At 44.0% G+C, this 27,848-nt stretch overlaps 1 protein-coding gene across 1 annotated transcript; it reads left to right on the top strand.

The window, feature by feature from the left end:
* The first annotated feature begins 2,997 nt into the window (after positions 1–2,997).
* C5_2H6orf62 (chromosome 5_2 C6orf62 homolog) lies at positions 2,998–26,698 on the top strand. Its single transcript, XM_085607063.1, has 5 exons — positions 2,998–4,581; positions 11,590–11,766; positions 22,555–22,680; positions 24,750–24,884; positions 25,529–26,698. The coding sequence occupies exons 1-5, from the start codon at positions 4,453–4,455 to the stop codon at positions 25,652–25,654; spliced, it is 693 nt and encodes a 230-aa protein (XP_085463189.1). The 5' UTR covers positions 2,998–4,452; the 3' UTR covers positions 25,655–26,698.
* The last annotated feature ends 1,150 nt before the right edge of the window (positions 26,699–27,848 follow it).

The raw sequence follows: 27,848 nt of genomic DNA, 5'->3' as shown, positions 1-27,848 counted from the left end.
CATGGGCAGCCAAAGAAAATTATTTACGACTTGTCAGAATTACATTTGAGTTGATTCTGTTGGAGCCAGGAAAACACTGCCGACAGACAGGTCTTAATAGCTTCCCCCTTAAACGCTGAATCTTTGTCGCATGTGAAAAGTAATTGGGTGTCATCAGCATGCGACACTATTTTAGCTCCATGCGACTCAGCAAGACTAGCCAGAGGAGACATGTACAAATTAAATAAGGTAGGGCTGAGAACCAAGCCCTGAGGTACTCCCACCTCCAAAGGGGGAATTAGTGCTGAAAAAGGGGGAGCCCAGACAGTTTGTTGGCGCCCCCGACAAAAAAGCGGCAAACCATTTGAGTATCGTCCCTCCAAAGCCAGACTCCTGGAGTCTCATTAGGAGTCGGCTATGGGGGACGGTATCAAAGGCTGCCAAAAGATCTAATAGTATCAGCATAGCCTTGCCGCCCCTGTCCAAAACTTCCTTGATAGACTCCGAAATTTCCAGGAGTGCCGTTTCGGTACTAAAATTTGGCCGACACCCAGATTGACTTTGGTGCAAACTGGTGTTTGTCTCTAGAAAAGCAGAGGTGACTGAGTGAACATATTTTTCCAATACTTTGGAAAAGGAAGGCAGGAGGGATATGGGCCTATAATTAGCAGGTGTCTCAGGATCCATGTGAGTTTTTTTCAGGAGGGGAAGTATGTGTGCTTCCTTCCACTTGCCAGGGACAAACCCCTGCTGCAAGGAGGTATTCAATATCTGATTGACATAGGGATTAATGGACGTAGCTATTGCTGCCAAAATAGACGCAGGACAGGGATCAGATGGAGCACCAGATTTCAGATTCTTCAGGATGCCTAATGAGGTTACCAGCGGAAGAGGAGGTAAGTCCGTAAAGAGAGGCACAACCGGGCCAAGGGGAAGGATGGGAGGGGACCCTGTCCACATTGTTAGCCCAAAGGGCGATAGGAAATGTATCTTGGATCTTGCATGTCAGAGCCTGGAAAGCTATCAAGCTCCATAGACAAATTACAGGCAGGCAAAAAAAACTAGGTAGGAAAGGGTTAACAGGCAAACTGAGAAACCTGGGACCGCCCCTGGGCGTGAGGAGAAAGCTGAGAAGCCCAGCCGAGAAGGGAAACCACTCTCAAAGGGGCAGAACATAACCAGAGAGAGAGCGAAGGGAAACGAAGCTCCGTTACAGAAAGGCACAGCAGGGCTGAAGTTTGTCAGCGAGAAATGCTGATAACACAGCTGATGCAGGACGCGGTAGAAAATGGCTGCTTTGAGCTGAAGAAATAATGAGCAAACGAGGAGCAGGCGGCAGCAGGGGAGCGCAAAGCACAAACGGAAGGCACTGGCACTTCTAAATAACCAAAGTTATACAGTACACATGAATTCTCAGTTACGGTCTACCGAGGAGATCCTACTGGATCCTCACCTGCGTGTAGACTATGTGTTTATTAACCAGTAGATTTTTACTGGGTCCGACGTTTTCTTCTACCAGTGTGCTTTGAATACTGATTTCCTGAAATATTCAACGGCCCTTCATGACCTTAACTCCACTAATGTATTGATTCATCCTAACCTGATGTGTATTTTACATTGTATATGCATGTATAGGATCTTCGCTGTATTACTCTTCATGATGTGTCTTTTCTGCACTATTATGCCATGCACCGGTTTTATGGTATCACGTTTTAGGTTTTACTATCCTATGTAGGAGCCGTTTCTCGCTTTGTTTCATGGAACAGATCCTCTATCTCATGGGTCTTTAATGTACAAACTCACAGTCGCGGTGTCCGGTGTTCCTTATGTTGTAAACAACCATTGTATGTTGAGACTGCAACTATATCTACATTGTATCCTTGTATGTTTTTGTAGCCCTGAAGAAGTCGTGGGTTCACACCCGGACGAAACACGTGTTGGCTGGGCAACGGAACCATATTAAACCAAGAAATACACACTTTTGGACTCACTAAGTGTTTTTTGAAGTTTTGTTCTCTCCACTACTATTTGTATTTATACAATTCATTTGCTGACGTGTGCATAGGCATCCTATGTTTAACTGAATTAAATAAACAGTATAAACATATGAAAAATATAAATAACAAGCCTGTGTACTTATCTTGACTGCGAGCAGCAAGAAAAGAGGGCTGTTCGCAGTCAGTGCAAGCATTATACATGGGACTGCCCCTTCATTGGTTATTAGAGTTAGATTACATGTTTCCCCATTGGCCAATTGGTTGCTTGGCCTTCTGGGAGCTGTAGTTTTTAGGTCTCTGGCGAGACTTATTGAGAGGGCTCCAAAAAGTGCTACCAGGACAGCATAGAGCTATAGTGCACGTGCGCGGGCACGCGCACCGCGCTTTACCGCGGTTACTTTCACTTTCGCGGCCGCACGGCCGCTTTGATGTTTGATCGCGATCAGGATCACTTTCACTTTCGCGGCCGCACGGCTGCTTTGCATAGCCAATAGGTAAGTATTTAGTTATGCAACTCTTGCATAGCTAAACACTTATAAGGTCCCAAAGGCGAGACCTATTGGCTATGCCAATGCTTGTTACTATTTATCTTGGCTGCTATTGAATAAAGAAAGATTAGAAAAGCATAATAGCAGCATCCGGTCTTGACATAAAATTGTATAGTCACTTCATAGGCAACTGAAACTTGGAAGCTACATATATGGCAATTAAAGCATGCCGATTTACTATTTTTTCTTTTCTTAAGCCACACTTGTTTAAAAAAATCCCTACTTGTCCTCTTTCCATGTCCTATTGAAATGAGCACTTTTGTCTGTTTTCCATTTCTTATCTGCTAGCGCGTGACAGCCCGAGGTTGAAGCGTCATGGGCAGCTAAAAGGCTAAGGTGCGTCACAGGATCCACGTCGACTGTAACGTCATTACGTTGACAATACTGGAACAGACCTGCTGACCAATGCTGATGCTGACCAATCACGAGCGGGGGTGGAGCCTCTAGGGAAGGCAGCGCCTATCGAAGGCCTTGCTGGTAGGTGCACTCGTCTTCTTCCGGGATGGGCGTCAAGGGCGTGTGATGCAACCGATCCTATAAGAGGTTACAGGGAACACCTCCTCTGACAGCTAGTCGCGCTTGGAGAGCATGAATCAGGGAGGTGGTGTTCGTCTTGGTGCAGATAAAGCGAGCTTGTAAAGGCGGTTTTCTAGGGGCGGAGGGAGCCCGACGAGAGGCCCCTGCCTGCAGCTGCACGGAGCAGCTAGCGAAATATGACGCAGTAGCGCCGGGCGCGGAGCCCTGCGGACGCCGAGTGCCTTCGGAGGTTTCGGCGGCCCCTTCCCACTGCTCCGCCCGTGAGCGGCCGAGGCGGCGGCGTTATTTATTTTTTATTTCTCTGAGTCTATAGATATATATATCTATCTATTGAGTATAGTCCAGCGGCGGTGCTTTGTGGGTCTTGTTTATGAGTAAGTGGTAACGAGTCAAGGAAGCAGATAAACAAAAGATGGCGGCCGCCCCTCCACCTGCCGCCATCTTAGAGGCGTCCCGGAGAGGCCCGTCACTATTTCACAACCGCATAAACATGCTCGGGTTAAACGAACAAGACAGGGGAAGGAAAGCACGGGGGGATTAGTAGCGACCGAATAGTCTTTAAATCAGTTTAAGTAAAGGTTAACAGAGGTCGTGTGCGGGCTACTCATGATTCCCTGTCGGGAGTTGTAAGATGGCGTCCTAGCAAGCAATGCGGGCGTCCCCGCGACCATGAGTGTGGCCCTGAGCGGCCTTCAGATGTACCCCGTCGGGGGACTCTCCACGATGATCCCCTGTCACCAGAGGGAGCGGCCGCGGCTCAGCGGGAGACACAGACAGGCACAGAGGGTGGAGGGCTGCTGATTTTGGTCTCGGGCGGTTTCTCGCCTGTTTTTCTCCCCTTTTACCATTTGCATCTGAGTAGCCGTTGACACCTAGTCTCTGCGCTGCAGCCCCTGCACTATTAACCACCACAAATGACCCGGCCGCTGAGCACGAAAAATCGCGGAAAATACAAAGTGCAGTCATGATTTTGACTGGGTGACCACTGCTTTTTTTTGTTGACATTTTTTTGTGTTCGAGGGGATGACATGATGGTAAAGGTTTGGGCTGATGCCAGTTGCATTTTATGGGACACATAACTTGCTACCTTTTGTAAGGGATTGAACACCCCACTTCCCCTCTCCTTGCGGTCAAACTTAGTTGGCCTAAATGCATTCAGTTCCAGGTGGGCATTTTGTTGTCACAAAATTAGCCGTCCACCATGGTTGGATGCCTGCCTGCTCTTAAACCCACAGTAAATATGACCGATCCGCGCTCGTTTTGGGTTTGAAGGTAGCTTTGTATTCGAGCCAACCTAGTAAGTGGTGACCATGGCCCTTCTATGGTGACCTGGGTTCCTAATAAGGAAAAAAGTGCTCTTATATAGTGACAGCATCTCCCACACAGCAATCATGGGGGACCCAAATTCCCGGAAGAAGCAAGCGCTAAACAGGCTTCGTGCTCAGCTCAGGAAGAAAAAAGAATCCCTGGCTGACCAGTTTGACTTCAAAATGTTTGTCGCAGTTGTGTTTAAGGACAAGGTAAGACTTTTACCCCTACTGCCTCCAAATCGTATGTTTAGTGAAAGACGTACTTTTAATAAGTCTGCATTAATGCAGTGTTGCGCTGGGGTGAAAGTGCTGTGCAGACGCGGCCACCAAAGTTAATTAACATTTCAATGTAGTAAAAACACACATTACCATTTTTATTATGTAGTTTGATTTGCATTGTGTTCTTGTTTGGCGCTCTACCAGCCCCTAATGCCGTCTTAACAATCGCTTCTATTCCCATCTCACCATCGTATTGCCAAGTCTGAAAGTTATTTTGTCTTGGTCCATCGGTAAGTACTGCGTGGTGAATATTAACAAGGCTGGTGTCAATATATATACACATTTATGTGCGTGGAGTTAAGAGGGTATACACGCGTTTTCAACTGGAAAGGTCTTCAGTTGCTGTAGCAAGCATTACTCCATTCCTAAACTCACTGACCCGCCTGCAACTGTTCTGCCTCCTTAGAGGATCCCTCCCAGGTGGGCGGGACTTGGTGCGGAAATATTGTGAGCGAGAAGTTATGTAGTGATCGGGAGGGGCGTGGCCATACAAAGTGCTTAACGTATTGTAGAAGGTGTAATGATGAAATCCGAAATCGGGTAAGGATATAATGATAGTTTATTCCGGTAAAGCCCTGACACCAAGAGGCGTCTGACACACTAACTGGCAAAACTCAACTGTCCTTCCAACCGTCACCCTCGCCCAAGGTTCCATAATCGAACGGGTAAACGTCATGGAACCTTGGGCGAAGGCTCGAGGCAGAAGGCAGCGCGAGGCAAGTCGCGAGGACAGAAGTAACACAACACATCTCCTCATTTACAGAATAAAATTAAACGGGATAAGTGGAACCACAAAGTAGTGAAAGAACTATAGGGAAAATATGGTTACAGGAAAATCAAAGGCAAGAGGTGAAACAATATGTAATTAATCACATACAAAATCTTGTAACTTTTTAGGAGGAATTATCTCTCCTGTGTCTACTAACGGTGGACTCTTTAACATTGGGAACACCAACGTCAAGCTCATGAGGAGGAAAACCATCTTGTGGCGTTTCAGGAATTCCAACTTGGGGAGTATCGTCAGCACTGCGAGTTGTGGAATCAAATGACGTGCGAACAATGGTCTCCCCAGCGGAACTCTCAGGAATAGGTTGATCATTGGAAACAACACTAGAGTCACTAAGACTGGTGGAATTCCCCCTCAAGACAGAACAACCACTGGTGCCCTCCCCAGGATCGTTTGAAGGTGGAACCTCGCTACCTACATGGGAATATCCCTGGTGGATGTCGTCGTCAAGAATCCAATCATATCTAGAAGAGGTGCAACCACTCCTCCTTCCTGGATCAGAGTACTGTGGGGGCAAGGTGCCATCTCCCCGGCACAATGACAGGGACGACAAATGCCACACCTTCCCATCACTCAAACGCGCAGAATTGCAAAAGATTTCCTTGACCATAAGGGGTTGCGAATAGCGCCTAAATCCTTTTTTGACAAAACCACTACTCTTTACTCTAACCCACTGTCCTACATGAATATTGACATGTTTGCATGAATGCTTAGTCATAATGGTCTCTACTCCTTTGCTGGGTACGTGTAATCTTGTTATTAACCGATTCCACAGACCAGTCAACTTTCTTAGGGAATGACCACCCAATACAGTCTTTAGTGATAGGTGTCCTGCCTCTTAATAAAACAAAAGGACTAGAGCCAGTGGACTCGCAGGGTGTCGCACGTATCCCATCCTCGTCGCCAATTTGTAATGATATCCAGAATCAGGTAAGGATATAATGATAAAGTTTATTCCGGTAAAGCCCTGACACCAAGAGGCGTCTGACACTCTAACTGGCAAAACTCAACTGTCCTTCCAACCGTCACCCTCGCCCAAGGTTCCATAATCGAACGGGTAAACGTCATGGAACCTTGGGCGAAGGCTCGAGGCAGAAGGCAGCGCGAGGCAAGTCGCAAGGACAGAATAAGTAACACAACAGAAGGTGAGCTCTTTCAGAGATTTGACTTTAAAAACTGGATTTGAAGGAGATTGGAGTTTATACCTTGTATGAATTTCATAAGTGGCTTTAAAATAGCCGTCTGTCCTTTGCCCTAGGAGCCAAAAGGCGAACATAAGATTTGGCACGTAAATCTTGTAAAAACGTGACAAACTTGAGTTACAATATTTTTACATTTGGTGTAAATGGAATACTTAACTTCGTGTATTGGGTGTACTTTAAAAAGTGCTCATTTATAAACAGACTTAGACACTTTTACAGGATTCAGTCCCTTGGCGACATTGCCCAGAAGAGACCGGCTTAAAGAGAATACTTTGTTGGCCAATAGTCAGTATCGCTTTCTTGATAGCGATGCCCTTAGTATGACAGGTAGTTAGGCCTGGACAATTGCTATTGGGGCATGACCGATATTTATTTGCAGATGGGCTGTTTCCGGTTTAGCCTGGAACGCTGTGTTTAATATTATGGAGCAGCATTACTTGAAGTATAGAGCACTAAAAGGGGAACAGTACATTTTATTTTGCTTAACTCCGCCATGCCTTAAAATAAGCTTCATGGCTTGCAAGTCTTGTAATTTTAAATTAACTCGGTACTTTGGGGCATATTATCAAGCCAGGCGATACAATTATCGCTGTTTTAGCGACAGAAAACTGCCGCTAAAACGGCGCTAATGGGCTTGATATGCTCTATGGAATTCCAACTGAACCCTATGTTAGACGTCCTTCACATCTAACACGGGCTTCAATTGGAATTCCATAGAGCATATTATCAAGTCAATTATCGCCGTTTTAGCTGCAGTTTTCTGCCCATAAAGCGGCGATAATTTTATCGCCTGGCTTGATAATAAGCCCCTTAGTTGGTAAAACAAACTCCGTGTTCAGACCTGTGCTTTAATTTTACATTAATTCATTCTTGTCTGGGCGTTTCAGTGTAGCCCACTACACGGTAATGGTAAATCTTAATACGTGGTTTTCTTAAATGTAGTTATAGTTGAGTGAATTATATGCGCTCGTGCTGCCCGAGCGGTAAAGTGTTTACATACTGCTTCATACCCCCTCCTTCCGTCTTTTAAGTACTGTTAAACCACTCAATTGAACACATGTGCAATATCACAATGTACATCTTATCTGGTTTACTTGGGCAAGATGCTCCCCAATGATTCTGATTTGCACTGTTCATGCTGCCACGCAATGCACGTGGTCATGAGGATTTGACTTGGAATCATCTAACATGCCTAGGCTGGGAGAGTAAATAAAAAAAGCTGTTGGTGTCCTTCGGGTGCATCCAAAAATAGGTGCATCCAAAAATAGGTAATTAGAATTGTGTAGTCCTCAGAGCAGTCAGTGTTTGCACTGAGTTAAATTTGCAGATACGTCGAAGGGCAGAAAACTGAGAATAAATGTTTACTTTCCTTTCCTTCTTTAGTCAATAGTTTATAAACGTAAGCACAGACTGTAGTGGCAGTCCATTGCACACTACATTAAATCGGGGGTCTCTAGTGACATTAGAAACTTCATAGTTCCTTCCAGCTTTTCTGCCGTGCCTTATTCCTGCTGTTGAGATTATGCCAACTCCGTTGGGCGAATGCATCTTCGCCCTGTCCAAATCTCCCTCTTACCTCTAAGGCGCGGTATGTCATCACTTAACTGCAATGTTGAATGTGCAACTGTGGTGACAGTCTCTTGCCCTCTATTTGAGCTGTGGCCCTCTAGGCTTGATTGGCGTGCTAATGTTAACTTTTATGTGCGGCCCATTTTCGTACCCTTTTCGCCCCAATAATAGGTCTCCAAATAAAGGTCAAACTGACTTAATCTGTTTAACTTGTGCCCCCTCAGATTTTTCCTTCATTGAAGGGAACCTAACACACAATCGTTATGTGGACATAAGCCTCACACGTATAGGATGAACGGAGCATAGTACTTCGATTTGGGGTTGACATTTTGCCCGTTGAATTGTCTACTTGTATAGGTGGCTCACAAGCGGTCCCAGATCACCCATAGGATCTCGTCCCTTGCTTACTCGTACCCGTCCAGCTGTGTTCCACCTTTAGCTTTCATTTTAATGAAGATGCCACCTGCGTCATAACGTAACATGTATCTTCGCACTAGAGCTGGCCACTTTCTTTTCCCCGGATGCTTGTGCACTGTCTGCAACTTTGTTGGTAAAGCCAAAGGTCAGCTGATACCTTTTAAGTGCACTTGTTGCCAGCTATGCCTGTACTTAATGAAACCATTGAAATGTTAGATTCACTTTCTTTTTGGTAGCGAGGGGCTTTGATTATCACCCGTTGAAAGTAATGTCCATATGTATTAACTTCTCTAATTTCAAGCTGCAGTTTCCAACCTCCAGTTAAATAATAATTTTAATTCCAAAAGTCGCCACTTAGTGTTTGCTTTGATTGAACGTTCTGAATACCTAAGCCATTTGGAGTACTGAAGGTCTTAGAGGGAGCTAGCTATCGCAGGACGTCCATATAGCGGATAACAATGATTTGGTGGAAACCTGAGCAGTTCGATAGAAGCTTTTAAAGGGTAACAGTGTGGGAAGGAAACAGCCTTTTTTTCTGATCTCATTGGAACGCATTCACGCTTGCCAGTTAGCAATACAATTTGTCTGACAATTCAACCACGAGTGTGACTATATTTGTGTCTTTCCTGCATGACACTACTGATATCTTCTTTACAGTAACACACATATTTACTTGCTCTGAAAGATTCAGAAACGGGTCAGACTGCGGGCAAAATTAGCGTTGGTTAATTGAGATTTCCCCCAACTTGTGGCATGGATGGCGAGTGTTCTCTCGAGTATGAAGCTAGGCAGTGAGGGAACGAGAAGAGCAAATGTTATGTATTGGTTTAAGTAAGACTAGGCAACTGACATTTGAGCAGGTTAGTTCTAGTAAACTTAATCCTACTGAGGCCCCAAAACACTTTTTCCTAATTGTCAATTGCCTAATAAATCACTAGGCTGCACACCAAAATGTGGTACCTGTTTATGGAGTAGAAACTAGAAATTCGAATCAGTCTCCGTCCTTTGTGATGTTAGTGACAGACCCGTCTTGTAGTGCATATAACCATGCAGTGTTTCCTACTGCTGTGCTGGACACACAGATCAACTTGTATGCGTGCTGCAGTTACTCAGCTGGCAGTGATGGCTTCTAGTGCCTATTTTCACCACTGCATGACTGCACATCCACTGGCTGAAAAGGGGTGGGCTCAATGTGAACCCAAAGGCCATTGTCTGCATAGTTTTTACATGTGAACAGCCCTGGAAGACCACTAACGTGAGATGTCCTAAACCAGATAGTTTTCCTTCTTTGGTTTGGAGTCCCTGGGAGAACTTGTGACACTTCTGTCCTTCTGAAGACCAAGTGTAAATTACTTCATTTTGCATTTTACTGTTATCTAACACGTTAAACTTATCCTTGCCGTAGTGTATTGGTAATTAAGAATTCTGAGAACTGGCGGATTTGGGGAACAACGTCTCAAACGGCAGATTAGTTTAAATCCCTCCCAACATACAGTAGCGATGATTGGCAGTGAGAAACGTTCGAGTCGGCCTGAATAATGTTATATTGGATGTGCAAGATTAGATTGGTTTGATCAACTGTAGTCTGAGGTGCTTCTCAGAATACGAAGTTGCCAGAACCACAATGCAGTAAGAGAATTGATCTCAAGCCTGTATATCTGTTCAGACCTATTCAAGCAATTCAAATGCAATCTATGAGATTAAGTGAAGCCCTTTCTGTAAAGTCTGTTCCAGTTTTCAAAAGCTTAATCTTTTTCCTAAAATAAAAAAATTACCAGGTCATAATTTGAAATGTTAAACTAGAAATGCACTAATCAAGCCCCCTGAAAAATGCTTGCATCTAATTTTCGTCCGTGACCTAATTTATCAGTAGGTGCTATGTAAAAAAAAAAAAAACTTGAATCGAAGCTCCTTGACCCCAAGATTATAAACTACTAAAGTCGTAGCTAATTGTGAACAGCCAAGAAATGCATAGAATCATTACTCACCCCTCGGTGCTCCTCCATTTGGCTGCTAGGCCACTATCCGTTCAGAAACCATTTTGACAATTACCTTCCTCGGGGTATTTGCTTGTCTGTGTAAAGATGCCCGCATCAGTTTAAAGCTAGTCTCTCACCCGGGAAACAACCTTTACCACGAAGGCTTTTCTACGCGTTGCATTTACAACGGTACTTAAAACTTCTTCACAACGTGTATTGCTTCCACGACCGCCTTTACCACGCAAGCAACGTCATCTTCCTCATTCGAAAAAATGCGCAAGTCCTTTTTTAGTGTCGGCGAATACATGAGAAAAAGGCAAAAAAGGAAGGGGGGGGTCTCCCCCCCCAAAAAGCGGGTTAAAGGAAAAATCGAGGTAAAGGCAATGCATAGAAAAAGCATTCCGTTGTAACGCATGGGTGGTAAAGGCATGCGTTGCAACGGAATGCGTAGTAACGACATGTATTCCTCTCACCCACAAGTCTTTACACACTAACTAAAACGTTAGAAGTCTCAATCGATTGCGTTTTAGCCCATGTATTTGCTTCTATACCTGCCTCTCATTCTCGAAGGCTAAATTCTCTAAGTTCTCTTGTGAAAAGAGCAAGGCTACGTGTGCTTTAGTCTTATCCAGTTGTATTGCCACCTACTGCCCCAAATACTCTGAAGGCACAAGAGCTTAACAGGACACCACTGAACGCCACGTTTCTGCATTTACTAGTAGTGGTGTCTTAGCAATGTTTTTTCTAAAGGCTCTTTGAATAAAGAAGTTTGGCTTAAAGGAAAAGTGCAAATTCCTGGTTGCTGTTCAAATGTAAAACTAGTCCCTTCAGACTGTATATTGTCTAATGATCATGTAAAATGTTTAAACCTATTGATTACTCTCCTTTAAAGCTTGTAAATCAAGGTACGCCGCTTTAAATTTGAAATATTATTTCAAGCTTACAGCTGACCCTTTTAAGAACTAACGTTTTTTCTCTCTTGCAGAAGAAAAGGTCAGCTCTTTTTGAAGTGTCTGAAGTGATACCAGTTATGACCAATAATTATGAAGAAAATATTCTGAAAGGTGTGCGAGATTCCAGCTATTCCTTGGAAAGTTCCTTCGAGCTGCTACAGAAGGATATAGTACAACTTCATGCACCGCGCTACCAGTCCATGCGCAGGGTAACTGCAGTAAAATGTTGAACCATAGTGTTAAAATTGTTAATGATTCAGTTCTTTTGCTTGTGTAACTGGTTTTATAATGTTAGAGGAGACCTCCCTACTCCCAAAAAAGCTCCTTCATGCTTTGCCTTTACAAGCAAGAAGGCCCAAGCACTGGTTTTACTTGAAGGATATCAAGGTTATAGCTGCAAAGATAAAGGGGCCCCCTGATTCTAATGTGTATTTCACCTAGACAGGGAAATACATAATGTAAATCTAGGGCAACTTCAATCATGCTACAAAACTCAACATATCAGAAATGAGCAATAGTGACACTGAAGGTTAGAAAGTACAAAAATAATTTATTGGGACTTGGTGGTCATTATAAAAAAAATCTAGAGACTGAGCAGCAATAACACAACATTCTAGCTCACATTCATACATCACACATTCATACTACACACTATTGATCATATTGATGTACATGATCTTGTTTGAAAAACAATTTAAATTACAATTGATATAACAAGACAATTCAATGAACACATTGTTAAGGTGGTTTCCAAAATAGCTCTACACGAGTTTCGGCAGATCACTGCCTTCCTCAGGAGTTCCACCACCGAATGTTGTGCTCTGTAATGACAATATATATCACAATAAAAATATATATATACTAGTGTCACTATTCTAAGAAATATAGACTTTTCACCTTATTTAGTTTTTTGATAGTATAAAAATTAAACGCTCCCATCCTTTTAGTAACAACGATATAAACAGTTGATATCGTGGTATAACGTTGATATAACCTTGATATCTAGATATCAAGGTTATAAACAGTTATGTTCTGTAGGAGCCAGATCTCCAACTTTAACACAGTTGACAATGACCCCAAGTGATAAAGTAGTAATGGACAAAACAGATAATCTAAAGTAGGTTAATTGTCCATACAAACGTTTGTAAATATTTGCCAGTGTCTGGTGTCAAATGTTGTTTTCATCCACATGAAGGGTAGACTATCAACACTTATAGATTTGTATTATATTTGCTTTTTTACAACACTTGCTTCAGCAGACATGCTGTTCGCATGAAGGAACATTTCAGTTTTTATTAAGGAAGTGATTAGTCTTTAACTTTGTTAGTTCAGAGCTTACTACTACAGCAAATTGAGAAACTGGCTTGAAGTAAAATCTCAAACATGGAATCAGAAGACCAGTCTAATCTTCCAAATGAACTCAAGCTGTAGGTCCCATATAAGATCACACTTCTGGTCAAATAGGCACTGAATGTGGAAATGTCAGTTCCTGCATCGGCTATTTCAATAGTGTTGAAGAGACCACTTAATGTGGATCAGTAATGGCAATAAACTGTCCCACCCACAGGAAGTAACTCCAAGAGACCCTTTTGCTGGATATGAGGCACAGAATTGGACAGTTGAGCAAAAAGCTGCTTCCAGGATTATCCTGCCAGTTTGTACACAGGCCTAGCACTTTTTTACTTCCCAAGTATACCTTTATCTAGGTTTTGGGGTGGGGGAAGGTTATACAACCTGCTACCTTCAACAGGTTGACCAACAAAAGGATGCAAAACTGGCTTACCTGCAACCGAACGTGCCTTTTTGGAATGTCCAATCTAAAAGAAATTGGAGTATGCTCTATGTACCTCCAGTTCTGTCAGAAACCTTGATGTGCACAATGTTGGTCCCCACAGGATCAGTCTGAGACACCCGCAGCTCCAGGCTGACCATGTTGGTCGTGTTTTATGGGTCCCGGAGGCACATATCTGCACAATAAATGAGGAAGCAGTCTGAAAGTACCTGCATATTCCATTGTTGCCAGAAATCCTCCATGCAGTCAGATTGTCTCGGATGGACTTCTCCCCCAGTCCTTTTAACATTCCCTGGAATGTTAGGACCGCTGGACCATCCCTTGACATGTCAAGAAGAGGGAATACAGCTTTATCTCCAGATTGGAGTCACTAGGATAATCTTTGCGTTGTCATCTGGCCTGAGTCACCACCCTGGTCGTCATAAATAGTGGGGGCTGGGACGCATAATTCAACTCGCTCCAATCCTGAAGGAATGCATCCACTTCTGTGGCTTCCTGGTCTCCAGTTAAATTGCAGTACCTGTACATTCAGATTTGCTGCGAAGTTCCCATATTGGTTTGCCTTATCACCAGCTTAGAAGTATAAAGACCTACAGATATAGTGTTCAGTCACTGAAATATGTCAGTTATCATGAGTTCAGTCTGCAGCTGTGTTGGAAGGTGGATTGCCAACTTCTGCCAGTGTCCTGGACCTCGGACCCATCAGCTCATTGACTTGGTGTCCTTTTTGGATGTCAGTTTAAAAAAAAAAATGCAACTCTTCACACTGTTCTTTGCCAGGCTGCATATCACGAAGGAACCAGGCACTCGAGGTAATTGATATGAAGACCTAACCATCCCTGGGACCATCTTCTATCTGAAACATCCCCACATCTGGCTGTCCAGCAGATGGCACCTGATTAAATCGCCTCTACGTGGTTCAGCCACCAGCTCACTTCTGTCCAGATTACTGCCCGAATAAGGTATTTCTCTTTAAAGTTTGAGGCATTGCAGTACCCACAACCTGTCTGTATAACAACCAATTTAATTCCCGTAGATTGATCACTGGATGCCCCTCCCAGGTCTTTCAATGAATATATTAAGACCAGACAACCTAAACACCTGTACCGGCTAAGGAAATAAATGCCCTCCTTTTAGCTTTGAGGTCCCACATGAAGAACCTCTGACTAGAGCTTGACTGCTTTCCATAATATTCTGCTCACTTGTTTTTGCACTTGCCTATACCCCTCCCACTTTCTGCTGCCAACAAATGACTATTGGATATCACAGGGTGGGTACGTTTTTGAGCTGTATTTGTGTACACCCGGTTCATTATCACCGTTAATAAAATAGCCACCGTTTGAAAGTCTTCACAATACCAGGTGAATCTGAACTTGCAGTGGGGTGTGGCTAAAGTTTCTAGGCATGATTAATCCTTAAACTTGCATGAATACTTCCAGCGATTCTCCAAAGCAAGCAACTGATACTGCTTTTTGCTAACTAGGAAAGACAGTATTACAAATGTCTCATTCTTCACTCTGCCTCGCTTTTAACGGGGTGTACCAGATGCAGACTAGAACCGTGTGCCTTAGTCAATGTACTGTTCCAAGTGCAGGTGCAAACTCAAACCTGCACTGGGAACATCAATTTGGCGAAAGGCAAACCAGCTGTTTGAAGGGAATGGTTTGCTTTTCACAGAAGTGGCTGACCTTGCCTGATCTCAAGGATAGGAGAGATCACCCTGTAGATGGGTGCCTCCTGGCAGCCTCTACTTTGGCCCGTTGTGATTGGGGTGTTTCTAAATGTGCGCTGGAACGATCCATATTTCTGAAGGAGCCAGGCTAGCATGTGCAGGCCATTTTGTAATATGGAAGTGCCTTAGAGTTGCAGACCGGCACGTGCGTATTGCATTCCTCAGCCCCCAAAACAGTCAATAATATAGCTCAAGGTCTTTAACACTGTAATATCTTTACTAAACAGTAATCCCAAATTGTTGCAATAAGTTTAGTAATCACTAAATGGTGGCATTACAATGTCTAATGCAGGGGTCCCCAACCCATTGCTTGTGACCTTCTGTAGCTCTCCAGCTACCAGAGTAGCTCACCTGTTTGTAGCCCAGCTTATTAAATTGGAAAGTTTTGCTTGGTTGAATTATACATATAGAAATTGTAAACACTACAATTAGTAGCTTAGTGCATTTCATTTAACAGAAGTAGCTCAGTACAGGAAAGGTTGAAGACCCTGGTCCAAGGCTAGCAAGACTCTAAAGTAAGATTTCGTTTCAGACCTTTTAGATCCAACCGTTTTGTTTTGTTTGGTGACTGAGCTGAATTTGTCATGGCAGGGAGTGATTCAATTAAGTTAATATGGGGCAGCGATCAGATTAATGTATTAAAGAGTGTACCCCTAAACTAATTTAATTTTCTTTAAGACCACGTAATTGATCTGTCTATTAGCCAATGTCTACTTGTTTCATACATGTGCTCAGTCCTGCTAGCATATGTATCTTTGGTTAGAATCCATGATCTATCACCTTACTAAATTGGAAAGATGTGGCATGCAACCACAAGTGATCATGTCTGATACTGAATTGTATGATTTACTTCAAAGTACACCACATGTGCATTATATCGTGTGCAAGAAACAGATTTTGAGCAAGAAACAGATTTTGAGCAATCATGACCAATTTGCATCAAACTTCTATATTCATTCAATGCAACATTTCATGAAAAACATGTCTATTTACAGGTGTCCAGCATATATATTTACATGTTCTATTCTTTGGGGCAGTGTCCAAAAATAATCCAGTTTAAATATTGCAATTAACCGGGGGCATCTTGTAGCCGTCGGTTAGGGTCCTTAAAGTACTGTGGCCCGCAATGGTTTGAGTAAATTCTTTTGGTCTCTGAGGTCTCACTACTCCTTAACCTGTTACTGATCTTTCCTTGAGAATGGCTCTCCTGACAAGTTGTGTGTGTAATTTTAACCTTCCTAGTGGGCCTGGATAGATTTAGTGACGGTCTTCCTCTGGTCAAGATCCTTGCATGGATGGAACACTGTATAGAAACGGAGCATATGGTGGGAATGCATGCCTGTTCTCAAAAGAAACTACATTTTGACACTTTTTCGAGGCTGTCCTTATTAATGAATCACTCATTGTGCCCAAAAGGTACTAGTAGCTTCAAGTTTAACACTCCATTCATCAAATGAGTGGACTCCACTTTGAGAGATGATGGCGTCCTGGCCGCAAGGCAGTACCCAATGGTGGCTGCTGTAATTTTGGGGTGGTGGGACAACGCAAACACAGGGGTGAGAGCAAATTTTGCCAAACTGCGACAGCTGCTTTGTTGCGCCTCTCCTGATCATGCTGCTCAGGCTCATGGGGGCGATTACTGTGCTGCTGTCTTGCTGGTGATGCCAGCATGAGATCAGCACCATGAATCTCCTGAGGGCTAACGTGACTTGCTCGGGCCCAGGGAGCTTGGAGCTTTTCGCCAACGCAGCTGTTGCAATACAGCTGGGTTGGAGAAACAGGAGTGCGCATGTCTGTTTGGCTGCCCAAACAGACATGCGCATTTACAAGTGCCCAACTCTCCTCCCTAAAGCATGGCTCTCGGGAGGGGCTTTCGGGAGGATGTCCCTGCCCTAACATCATAGCATTTGTAAAGCGCACTACATACTCGTGAGGGTCTCAAGGTGCTTGGGGAGGGGGGGGTGCTGCTACTACTCAAAGCCAGGTTTTGCGGAGTCTTCTGAAGATCAGCAGGTCATGGGTCTGCCGTAGGTGGATGGGGAGGGTGTTCCAGCATATAGTGTTTCCATAGTCCAGCCTGCTGCTGACGAGGGCCTGGGTGACCGTTATTCTCTTTTCGGTGGGGATCCACTTGTAGATCATGCAGAGGGTGTTGAAGGAGGAGGAAGAGACATGTTGATCTGCTTAGTCATGGAGAGGATGACCCCTAGGTTGTGTGCATGGTTGGTGGGTGTTGGAGCTGTTCCCAGTGCAGTAGGCCACCAGGAGTCAGCCGAGGGGGTGGCTCCAAGGATGTCCAAGTTCAGCCTCAGTCTGTTCCTCATCCATTTGGCAACTGCCTTCATGGAGGTTGGTTTTGGTGGTTCTTGGTAAGGGACCGAATCAGCTGGGTGTCCTCGTCGTAAGATGAGGTTGGGCGACGTGGGCGAGCAGTGCCATGTAGATGTTAAACAGAGTTGGGCTGAGCCCTGGGGTTCGCTGCAGATCTCGGTGGCTTCGGAGTAGAAGGGGGTGGGGTGGGAGGTGGATGATCTTTTCTGCCGGAGAGGATGGGGGTGTTCCAGTTCAGGGCCTTCTCTTGGATCCCGGAGGCGTGTGCATAGTGTGGTGATGAGTTCATCCATGAGGATGACGGCCATGGTCTCTGTCCAGCAGGGTCCTCATGTCATCGGTGGTGGCAATGAGGGCAGTTTCGGAGCTGTGGTTGCTGCAAAACCCAGACTGGGACTGGTCAATGATGCTATTCTCCTTGAGGTAGCGGGTCAGTGATTTGACTCTTCTCTGACCTTCGCCAGGAGCAGGGAAATGGGCTGGAAGTTCTTGAGGTCCTTGGGTTTCTTGAGTAAGGCGTTTATCTCTGCATGTTTCCAGCTTTCCAATAAGGTTGCTGTCTTGGAGATGGCTTTCCAGAAATGGGGTGCGATGGCGGTGCTGGCTTTGAAGATGTGGTGTGGGCATGGGTCTGACGGATATCCGGAGTGGGTGGTGTTCATGATCTGGATGGTGTCATCGTCATTTGTTGGTCCAGGAGAGCAGATGGTTGGGGCAGATGTTGGTCGTGGGGGCAGAGGTCTCAGTGGTTGTCGGGCAGTTGTGGCATTGAAGCAGTCATGGATGTCGGTGATCTTGCGATGGAAGGTGGCCAGCGAGTTGCACAGGTCTTGCGAAGGTGGCATGTCTGTGTTGGAGCTGGGGTTGGAGAGTTCCTTCACGATGAAGAGCTCTTTGCTGTTGTGTGCGTTGTTGTCTAGGCGGTCTTTGAAGGAGGCCCATTTGGCAGATCTGATGAGGTGATTGTGTCTGCAGGTGGTCTTGTGGGCCGTGTAGCTGTCCGGTGTTCGTTCAGTGCCAGTTCTTCTCTAGCTTTCGGCAGGTTTGCTTGGTCCTGGAGGTCTACAGTGAACCAGCTGGCTTTCTTGCTGGTGTGGCTGTTGGAGGGTTTCTTGAGCGGGGTGAGGGTGTTCAGACAGTAGTAGATCCACTGAGGTTGCAGGGTCAGCGGGTGGGCTCCGGGCGAGGGTGGTCGTTAGCTGGTCTTCAGCTGGTCTTCAGTGTTTTTGCTCCAGCAGCTGCAAGGTATCTGTTGGGTGCATGGTGGCTTCCCGGAAGGTGAAGTCGATGCAGCGATGGTTGGTCCAGTTGAGGTCGGTGGTGTGGCTGAAGTGACATGGGAGCTTGCGGAGAAGATGGGGTCAGTGTGTGGCCAGCGGAGTGGGTGGGCGTTGTGGCTAGTCGTCTTGAGTCCGAGGTTGTCGATCAGGGTGGAGGAGTTGTGTGGTTGTTGTTCTCGAGGTGGAAGTTCAGGTCCCTGAGGAGTTCTGTGGAGGCGAGGGCATGTGTGCTGACTAAGTTGGCGATGGAGTCGCTTAACTGTGGTTGGGGTCTGTAGACGAGGGTTCCTCTTGAGTGTGGTGTTGGGGGGGTCATTGTGGATCGGGGGGTCATTGTGGATCTGGAAGTGCAGGTGTTTGGCGGTGCTGAGGGTATAGTCGTTGGTCGAGACTGTTCCTGTGGATGAAGGAGATTCCTCCTCCTCTGTTGGTGCAGTCCCTGCGAGAGATCTTGTAGGCTATGGCGGTGTCTGGTGCCGAGGAGGGGTTCAACCAGGTCTGTCAGGAAGGCGACATCTCAGGAGGTTGAGTCGAGTAACTCACAAAGTTCAACAGTGTATTTGCAGGCAGAGCGGGTGTTTAGAATGAGATTGAGGTGGTTGGGTTCATTCCTGGTTGGCGGGCTGGGTGCTGGTGATTTGAAGCTGCAGTTTTGGCAGGAGAATGGTCCTTGGGTGCTCTTTTGGGCAGCCAGGCAGCAGGTGCGCGATCGACCGGCGTTTAATGCATGCGGGGTGCTGGCATCGTAGCAGAGGTGGGTGTCGTGGCGTTCACGGGGGCCAGGGTTTCAGGTGCTGGGCATGGTTCAGGTGCAGACGGGCTTGCCTTTGGGGTGCCAGAGGCCAGCATATGTGGGAGGGAGGAGCGGCGGGGGCAGGGCAGCAAATGGACGAGCTGGGGGCAGGAACGCAGCGGCGAGAAAACAGGTGAGGAGCAGCAGTGGAACAGGGCACAATCACAGGGGCAACAAGAAGGTAAAGGCAAAGCGTAACACTGGGCACAAATGAAATAAAGGGTGCAGAAACAAAAGGAAGATTACAGGTGGCAAAGTACAGACCAAGTGCAGCGAGCGAGCCTCGAACTTGACCGGCCGCAGTAGCGACCTGGGTGAGGTGCTCACACCAGGAGCTGTTGTGGAGGTGAGGGAAGCAACCTGCCTGATCAGGCTCAAAGGTCGCCTTTGCCGGTTGGCAGTACTGAAATAAAATGATAAAGCCATTTTATCATTTTTCAGTGAGGCGACGCTCAGCCGCCATAACGGAGGAGCTGCCGCTGCAGTTATCTTTACATCCATAGATGCAGATGCTCGAAATAAAACGACTGGGAATACAAGAGTGGTATTGGGGGGTCAAATTGCCTGCACAATTTAAGTTGTTGGGAGAAACTGCTACAATGTCCAAGAGACAACCTTCATGTCTGGTTGGAGTGCTAGGTCTGTGTACCTAGCGGTCCACTTTATGATGTAGGGCATGACTTCCTTGATTTTAAAGAAACCACATCAAATGTGGCATTCCCCCGTCCTGGAGAACAAAAGGACTTGTAAATGTTATAGGTTTTAGCAAGCGGTGCACTTTTCTGAAATATCGTCACCACATCTAAACGTAACTCGAGCGCGTGCCTGAAGACCTTTAAATTGTAGCATCTGAGTGTGGGGGTAACAAGCTGACGTGACTTAAGTGCACCATACGGAAATGCATTCCAAAGTATGTGGTGGGTTGTACCCCATTTTTACTGGAAAATAAAGTGGAGTTCCCGGTCCTAGAGCAAAGGTGTCCGTTTTATACACTTTAACGAGGGGGGCGCTCTGTGTGGAGTAAATACCAGCGCACCCTCTAGACAGAATTCTACAATCACGCCCTAAGATCTGCTACCAAATAGTGACGTGAAAGTTACACGAGGTGAAGGTTAAATGGCTGCCATGACTTCAATGCAACACAAAAGCAGGTCCCTGAAATAGCACGAGTTTATCGTTTGAGTGATTTACAGGGTGTGGAGCAAACGGCAGCAGTATTTCTCTGCAGGTGTCTTCTCTTGCCTTAGTCCGGATGGAAACCTTTCATCCGCCATGTGGAAACCTGCTCCCATCCAAGCAAGGGGCTGGAACCGCTAGTTTCCACCAATCTCAAACGGGAGGCAAAACTGAGGTCCAGCTACCCTGATAGCCTGGAGACGAGATCTAGTAGTGTTGATGGGAATTGTAGTTAATGCACCCAAGTTGTGTACAAGGAGCAATGTTCAGATTACGAGGTGGCTGTATATGTGGGTTTAACAAGACTGTCAATGGTTGCATCTTAAACTAATTCAGAAATTGTGCGGAAAGAACAGCTTATTTGCTCATATCGAAGTGCCGCTGGGATATGTAGTTTTCCCGTGGTAGTGGTGTGGCCCAATCACATGCTTGGGTTACATGGTGGCTTAAAGCATAGAGCAGCATCGGCTCAAGAGATCTAAAGGATGGAGGTGGCATCAGGGAAAGGTAAATAGAGCATTGTGCATAGTAGTGTTTGACCCAGTGGAGCGTGCTTCGCACTTGTCCTGCTGGTTTTCCTTGGTGATTTTGGGAACTAGCGTCCTTGGGTTTATAAGAATTTGGTTGAGTAACGAGTCCTCATAAAACAATTTAAATACAAATATAAAAGTTACACTCCTTCTGCCACAACACAATAGGCGCTTAAGCATACATAAATGTATTACATTGTGAACCCTCAACTCCCACTGACTTGTTTAGATGTGCTACTCTAGTCCCAGGCCCAGCATGCATTATATGGCGATACCAAAGGATGGAGGGAGCATTTGAGCAAATCACTCACCCCCGTCAACTGATCTGGGTTTATCCATCATTCTTTAGCCAGACGTGGGTCCCATGCTCTCCGTGCCACTGGAATCTAGCTATCCTAGCTGAAGAGGGGTGAAACACCAAACAGGTCCTGGGATGACTGTTTCTAATCCAGGGAGGACCTGGCTTGGCTCAAACTGGAATGGCATGGTGAGCAAAAAACGATGGATTTAGGCCCAGATCTCTGTACAGGGGTGAATGTATAACATCTGTCTGTTCATTTATGAATGTCTTGCATTTTATAATAGTACGTTGACTCAAAATGGCAAGATTACTTATTAATTGTTGCACTTCAGTCTTTTGCACAACGTCTTACCATCTTTTCTTATAAGTGTTCATATGGTGATTTTAAACATTTTAACTATGTATCTTCTGCTTGTATGATTTGTATGTACAAATCGAATAAAAGCTTTAAATTGAATTGTATAACATTGTTCTGCATTCTGTCCCAACTGTTTTTCCAGCATGCATTATATTCCATAGTACTGTCGTAGCCACAAATGGTCATGTTCAGTTTGTGTTGCACTTACTGTTGCTGTACTGACTTATCTTGAGGTCTTCCTCATTCCTATAGTTTAGTGCATATACACCTTATTTGTTTGGTTTTTGTCGCAAGTGACTTAGCATCTCACTGGCTCAGTCTTGTGTTTACGGGCATACCATTTCTTTCCAGTTGTGTAAGGTGAGAATCATAGATTCTAACCAAAGATGCATATGCCAGCAGGAGTGAGCTTGTTTTTGTAACCATGCAGACATTGGCTAATACAGACACCGATCAATGGCGTGGTCTTTGACGATAAAAGAATCTGGTTTTGGGGGTACAGTCCAGTTCAGCTGAATTAATGGCACTTTTGATCCCGTAGTAATTTAGCAGTTCTAGTTCTGCTGCATTCTTAATTTTTGTTTTATAGGCAGATGTCTTGCCTTCCATTTACAAAGCTTTATCTTTAACACCCACAGTGAAAAGCAACATTCTTCCTGTTTTTGTCCAAGGGTGTGAAAAGCAATATTAACTTTTCTTAACAGGACGTTATTGGATGTACTCAAGAGATGGACTTCATGCTCTGGCCTCGAAATGATATTGAGAAGATTGTCTGCCTCCTGTTTTCTCGATGGAAAGGGTCTGATGATGAGCCTTTTAGGCCAGTGCAGGTATTTTGTTCTTGTTGCTGACCGGGTAGGTGCCATTGGTCGATAGTCCTTTCATTTTGCGATACAAGAGTGAGTTTCTTTAAGTACTAGTGTACTATAGATGTGCATGCTGAAATCTAAATGCAAGTGCTTTGAAATGGCTCAAAGTTGAGTGATGTGTATAATAGTCATGTGAAGAAAGTACACCTGTATGGGCCTATGGTTTCATGCTAGACATTCAACCAGTACTCACCAAGTCGTAAAAGTAGATACATCGAATTTCCTGTGACAAGCAGCACAACTTTTTTTTAAACACCAAAGTATCCAACATTCAGAAGTCTTGTGTGAAGTTCTCCAGGCTAACCAAATCATGTGCTGCCACACAAGTGCCCAGGATTACTTTGCAGGCTTGAAATCCCACCACATGTCTATAAAAACGTTATATGGTTGAGCTGAAGTATTTAGGTATAGGTAGCGTGTGATATCTAGGTTAAATGATGCAACAGTCCCAGAAATTGACTCCTTGTTCTGAGATTATAAAGCGGGTTACAAACCAGTCAAATATTCCAGCATGATCAAGATACTTCACAAGTAAAAGTTCAAGACAGTTGGCATTCCCTTGGGCATCTTGGCAAATTCGGCCCAATATCTGACCTATGATTCTCCTAGGTACTGCAAGCCATCTCCAGAGTAGGTCTGTCGATAGTCAGTCTGTGTTCTTGATTCAATCATATGACTGAACACTGACTTTATGTGGACCATTATCAGAAGAAAATCCTTTCCAGAAAAAACAGACCAGATTTGTAGGATTGACCTCTGGACAGCACACAAATGAAGGTGTGACTGATGCAGGTTTTTTGTGGCGATGTCTACTGCATATTGCCACAAGAACTTAATGTGAGTAGTTCACTGAGGCTGAATGGTGGCATTTGCTTTATTTCTGTAGACTGTCTGAATACTTCACGATCCTGGAGTCTGCCATGAATTCCCCTCCAATGCGTTGTAGGGGAAAAAGTAAACCGTTAAAGCGTAGCCAAAAGTGGACCATGCAGCAAAGCAGTGATCCAAAATGCCAGTAAACCTATGGCTGAAAAAATTACTTTAATAGCAAAGTCAGACTTCACTCCTAAAGACCTGTGCATAAACCAGTGACCCATAATTTCTTACAGGTTGTGACTGATTACTCTTGCTTGCTTTTTAATTAATAGAATGTCCATTGTATAAGTTCTGTAGAATGGCTTTCTTGTCTTTACTTAAAGGGCCTAGTATTGTTAGTAAAATAGCATTTGCTTTTTCTAACATTTGGCATTCAAACCGAAGTTGATTATCTTTGCTGTGAGCTAATTGCTGTCAGTTGGTCCTCCCTGATTGTAGCATGTGTTAAGGTTCTTGATCAATATGTATGGGCTTCCTTGCAGTTTGACAGTCCCATATTAAATTTATAAAGGACAGTTCTACCAAAGTATAGCAATAGCGTAAATTTAATCGCATTCCTTCCTGTATGGGGAATTCTTGTGCTACGATCAACTTTTTGGGATGGGCAAATCTAAACTTCTCTGCAGTGATTTGTAATAGGCATTGATTTTTGCCTGCTGCAAAACACTGTCCATACTTCTCCGTATGGTAAACTCGATATACTCTTGCTAAAATGTGCTGTGTAAGATTAGGCCTGGACAAACAGTCCATTTTAATAGATCATTGTTTCATGTGTTAATAATTTTCCAACGCCCTGGCTGATGTGCACTTTTGTGATGCATGTACTTTGAGGTGTAGGTCTGCTTAGTGTAATAATTAGCACTAATCACATCACGGATGCGTCTACTGGTCATCTTGCTGTAAATGTTTGTGGTGAAGACGATTGGATCCCTTTATATGCCAATTTAATTGGCATCTGCCAATTGTGTAACTGAGTGACTAGTCTTATTCTCAGCATTCTCAATCTATAGTGCTTCTAAACTACACACCCTTTTCATTCCAATGTTGTCCCTCAGAAGGCTCTTGTTTGCTTGGCCTAGTGTCCTGGGTTTTAAAACCTGAAACTTATAACCAATTAGGTTTGGTTTTTAATGGCTGTACTATTTCATCTGCAGGCCAGGTTTGAATTTCATCATGGGGATTACGAAAAACAGTTTATGCACATACTGAGCCGGAAGGATAAGACTGGAATTGTTATCAACAATCCGAATCAGTCGGTGTTTCTCTTCATCGACAGACAGATCTTGCAGGTACTGCATTTCCTAATACTAGTTTTGTCCTATTCGTATGAGTTATAACTGTAGTGTTCCTCTGTTACATTGTACACCAGTGAAGAAACGCATTGCTTTTGCACCTTTATCGAAGCCAAATGTTTTTATGCTAATTTGCACACTTAATACAATGTGCCATGATCTTAAAGTAGCTTAATGGCTCCAACACTTGTAAACCACACAATCTCCGTGACCTACTGTGGTCAAAGACACTGACTCTTAACTGGTTTATAAACTATGTAGCACTTTATCCTAGTTTATTTCCCATTGTCTGTTTATCCCATGTAGGCTTTCATTATATTTCTGAGTAGTCTATTCTAAAATTGCATGGTTATTAAACGAGATTTTAATAGACAGAAGGAATGTTTGTATTCCAAATTTTTGTGAGAAGTTTGTTGCATGCAATATTGTAATTGAGTCAGGTAGTAGCCCATTTGTGACTGCATTCTGCTTCACACTTTTTCTGCAGGGAATGTGGCTGCATGAGCTGTGCTCAAAATGGTACTTATTCCTAGTACAGCCTTTAGATCGGAGTTACCTTTTGCAGACCATTTTAATGCATAATCAAAGTGAGTTGTGTTCCATAAAAAAAACCTGCTAATTTAGGACTTTTTGTTTTTCAGACTCCTAAAAACAAAGCTACAATTTTAAAGCTATGCAGCATTTGCCTATATCTGCCGCAGGAGCAACTCACCCACTGGGCAGTTGGCACCATTGAGGATCATCTTCGCCCTTATATGCCAGAGTAGGGTTACAGCCAGCCAAATGGAGAAGATCACAGAATGCAACAGCAGCGAAATCTCGTTTTCTTGCCATTAATTCTCTGAATTTAAGAAGAAAATGGACTCATGCTCAGAACACTTGTACGTTGTGAAACCTGTTCATCCTGGATTTTGTTTTAAATCATTTGTCGAACTTTTTCTTTTCTGCATGGACCTTTTGAAAGAGGGTGCATTGCCGATTGTTGCAGTGCAACCTGCTAAAATGTGAATTGAAATGGGACTGTTGCACACTGTTCAGAAGTGCATTGATCTTCCCATTTGAGCTAGTCCTGCTCCCTAACATCTTTAAGTATGTTCTTTCTGGCAGTATTTAAAGGGTGCGAAGTGAATGTAATGGATGTAAAAGCCCTATTGCTTTAATGTGACCATTATAGAATGAATGAAATGTGCATTATCTTTCATATTAATGAAAAGACCAGAGGCAGTAAACATGGGAAAGTTAATGAAAATGCATCTTGTGCGTTACTGGCCATTTTTGCTTTTTTAATTTTTACAAGGCCATGTTTAAGTTTACAGGCACTTTAATTTTTAATTCTCCAGTTTCGGCAGAACTGCATGAAAGTATTTTTCTCAGTGGATTAGTTTATGCAGAGGCAGTTGTAAAGTGGCTAAGATTAATGCCTTAGTTGCTGTGGTGAGGGTTTGAATGGATTTCTAGAGATACTTTTGTATAATGGCAACAGATTGAGTTCAAATGCTGGTTACTAAAGTAGCATTCTTAACTTATTTTTAGGAATGCTTACTTTTGAGCAGTCTGGACTGTCAGGTGGCTTGGTTTGTCAAAGCTGGTTCTGCTGGGATTGTTTTTGCTTTGTTTTTAAGACTGTGCAATGAACACAAACTACTGTATAGTTTTGAAAAAGAAGGCTTTGAAGTTTGAGAATCTTTAAGTTAATCTGTAAAAGCCTGCTTCCTTTGGGTAAAATTAGTGCTTTCCTGTTTAAAATTTGTATTTAGCTTTTGTTTGAAAATTGAAAGATTGGGAATCGAAATAAAGGAGGTGAAATCTGATTTAACACTGTCTTAAAACAAGTTCTTGTGTTCTGTTGATGCTACCAAACGTGTAATTGTGCAGAACTTTGCATTCTGGTTTATTGGGTAACATTGGAATCTCTTAGGCACTTCAATCTAGTCTTTCATTGAAAGCAGGTCTTAGAGGGAGTAATACATGGCAGTAGTATAATTTCAGCAAATTATGAATGCTGCATTACTCATACACCAACCATGGCCGCGGCTGCGCTAACTGGTGAATTTTGCAATTTGTGTATGGAGGCATGGACATAGATATACAGCAGGGCGTACAATAACCAAGTCTGTGATTAAGACAATATAAAACCAGCCATTTTTGCATTAACAAATTTTGTACAATTTTGAAGGCTTGCATTGACTTTACTTTCTGCATATTCTGCAGGGAATTTCTGGTTTGAGTGTCCTAGGCTGTGACAACCGCACTACATTTTTTGCAGTGGTGTATTGCTAGTGATACTTATAGATATGGCATCTCATTGTGGCACAGTATATTTAAATCTTCCCCTTAATATAGCACTTATAAACACGCCAATCTTGAGGGGGTACAGTGTCAAGGCACATAGCAAATGCTAGCAGTTGCTGGGTCATGGACACAGCAGTTTGCACAGCCAAAACTACCCATGGCAATAACTGATCTTAACTTGAGTGCAGGTTTAGAGAAGCCGGATTTTCAATCTTTCTTGCTCAGACATACGACTGGGAATGAAGGAAAAGAAGCAATGTGACTGATTTTCAAAGTGAATAGAATAAATGCAGTTGCTCCATTGCTGAAGTTTGCATTTTTAGCAAAGGGGAGACAAATGCGTGGGTCTTATCCTTTTTGAGTGGGTCAGAGCTCAGCATTTCAGAACCACTGTTAGTCCTTTCATTGAAAGCACGGAAGGTACACAATCTGTGTGAAGCAACCACTCTCGACCCAGCAGTAAAGTGTTGCCCCATTCTTGATAGTTGCATGTGTCCCTGGCTAAATAGCGCAATGATTATCTTGTTGAGTGATACTTCATTCTAAGCCTCCACCAACCAGAATAGTGCTATCACCTTTGAGATTGTGTGGCTCAGTGGTACACATCTTTTACATTTTTATTTAAAGGTGTAGTTCAGCATTAACATAGGTGTTGATTTGAGTGACTTT

The sequence above is a fragment of the Triturus cristatus genome, chromosome 5_2 (genome assembly GCF_964204655.1).
Source record: "Triturus cristatus chromosome 5_2, aTriCri1.1, whole genome shotgun sequence".
Taxonomy (NCBI): domain Eukaryota; kingdom Metazoa; phylum Chordata; class Amphibia; order Caudata; family Salamandridae; genus Triturus; species Triturus cristatus.
Note: the sequence above shows the minus strand (reverse complement) of the source record. Positions and strands in the feature narration are given on the sequence as shown.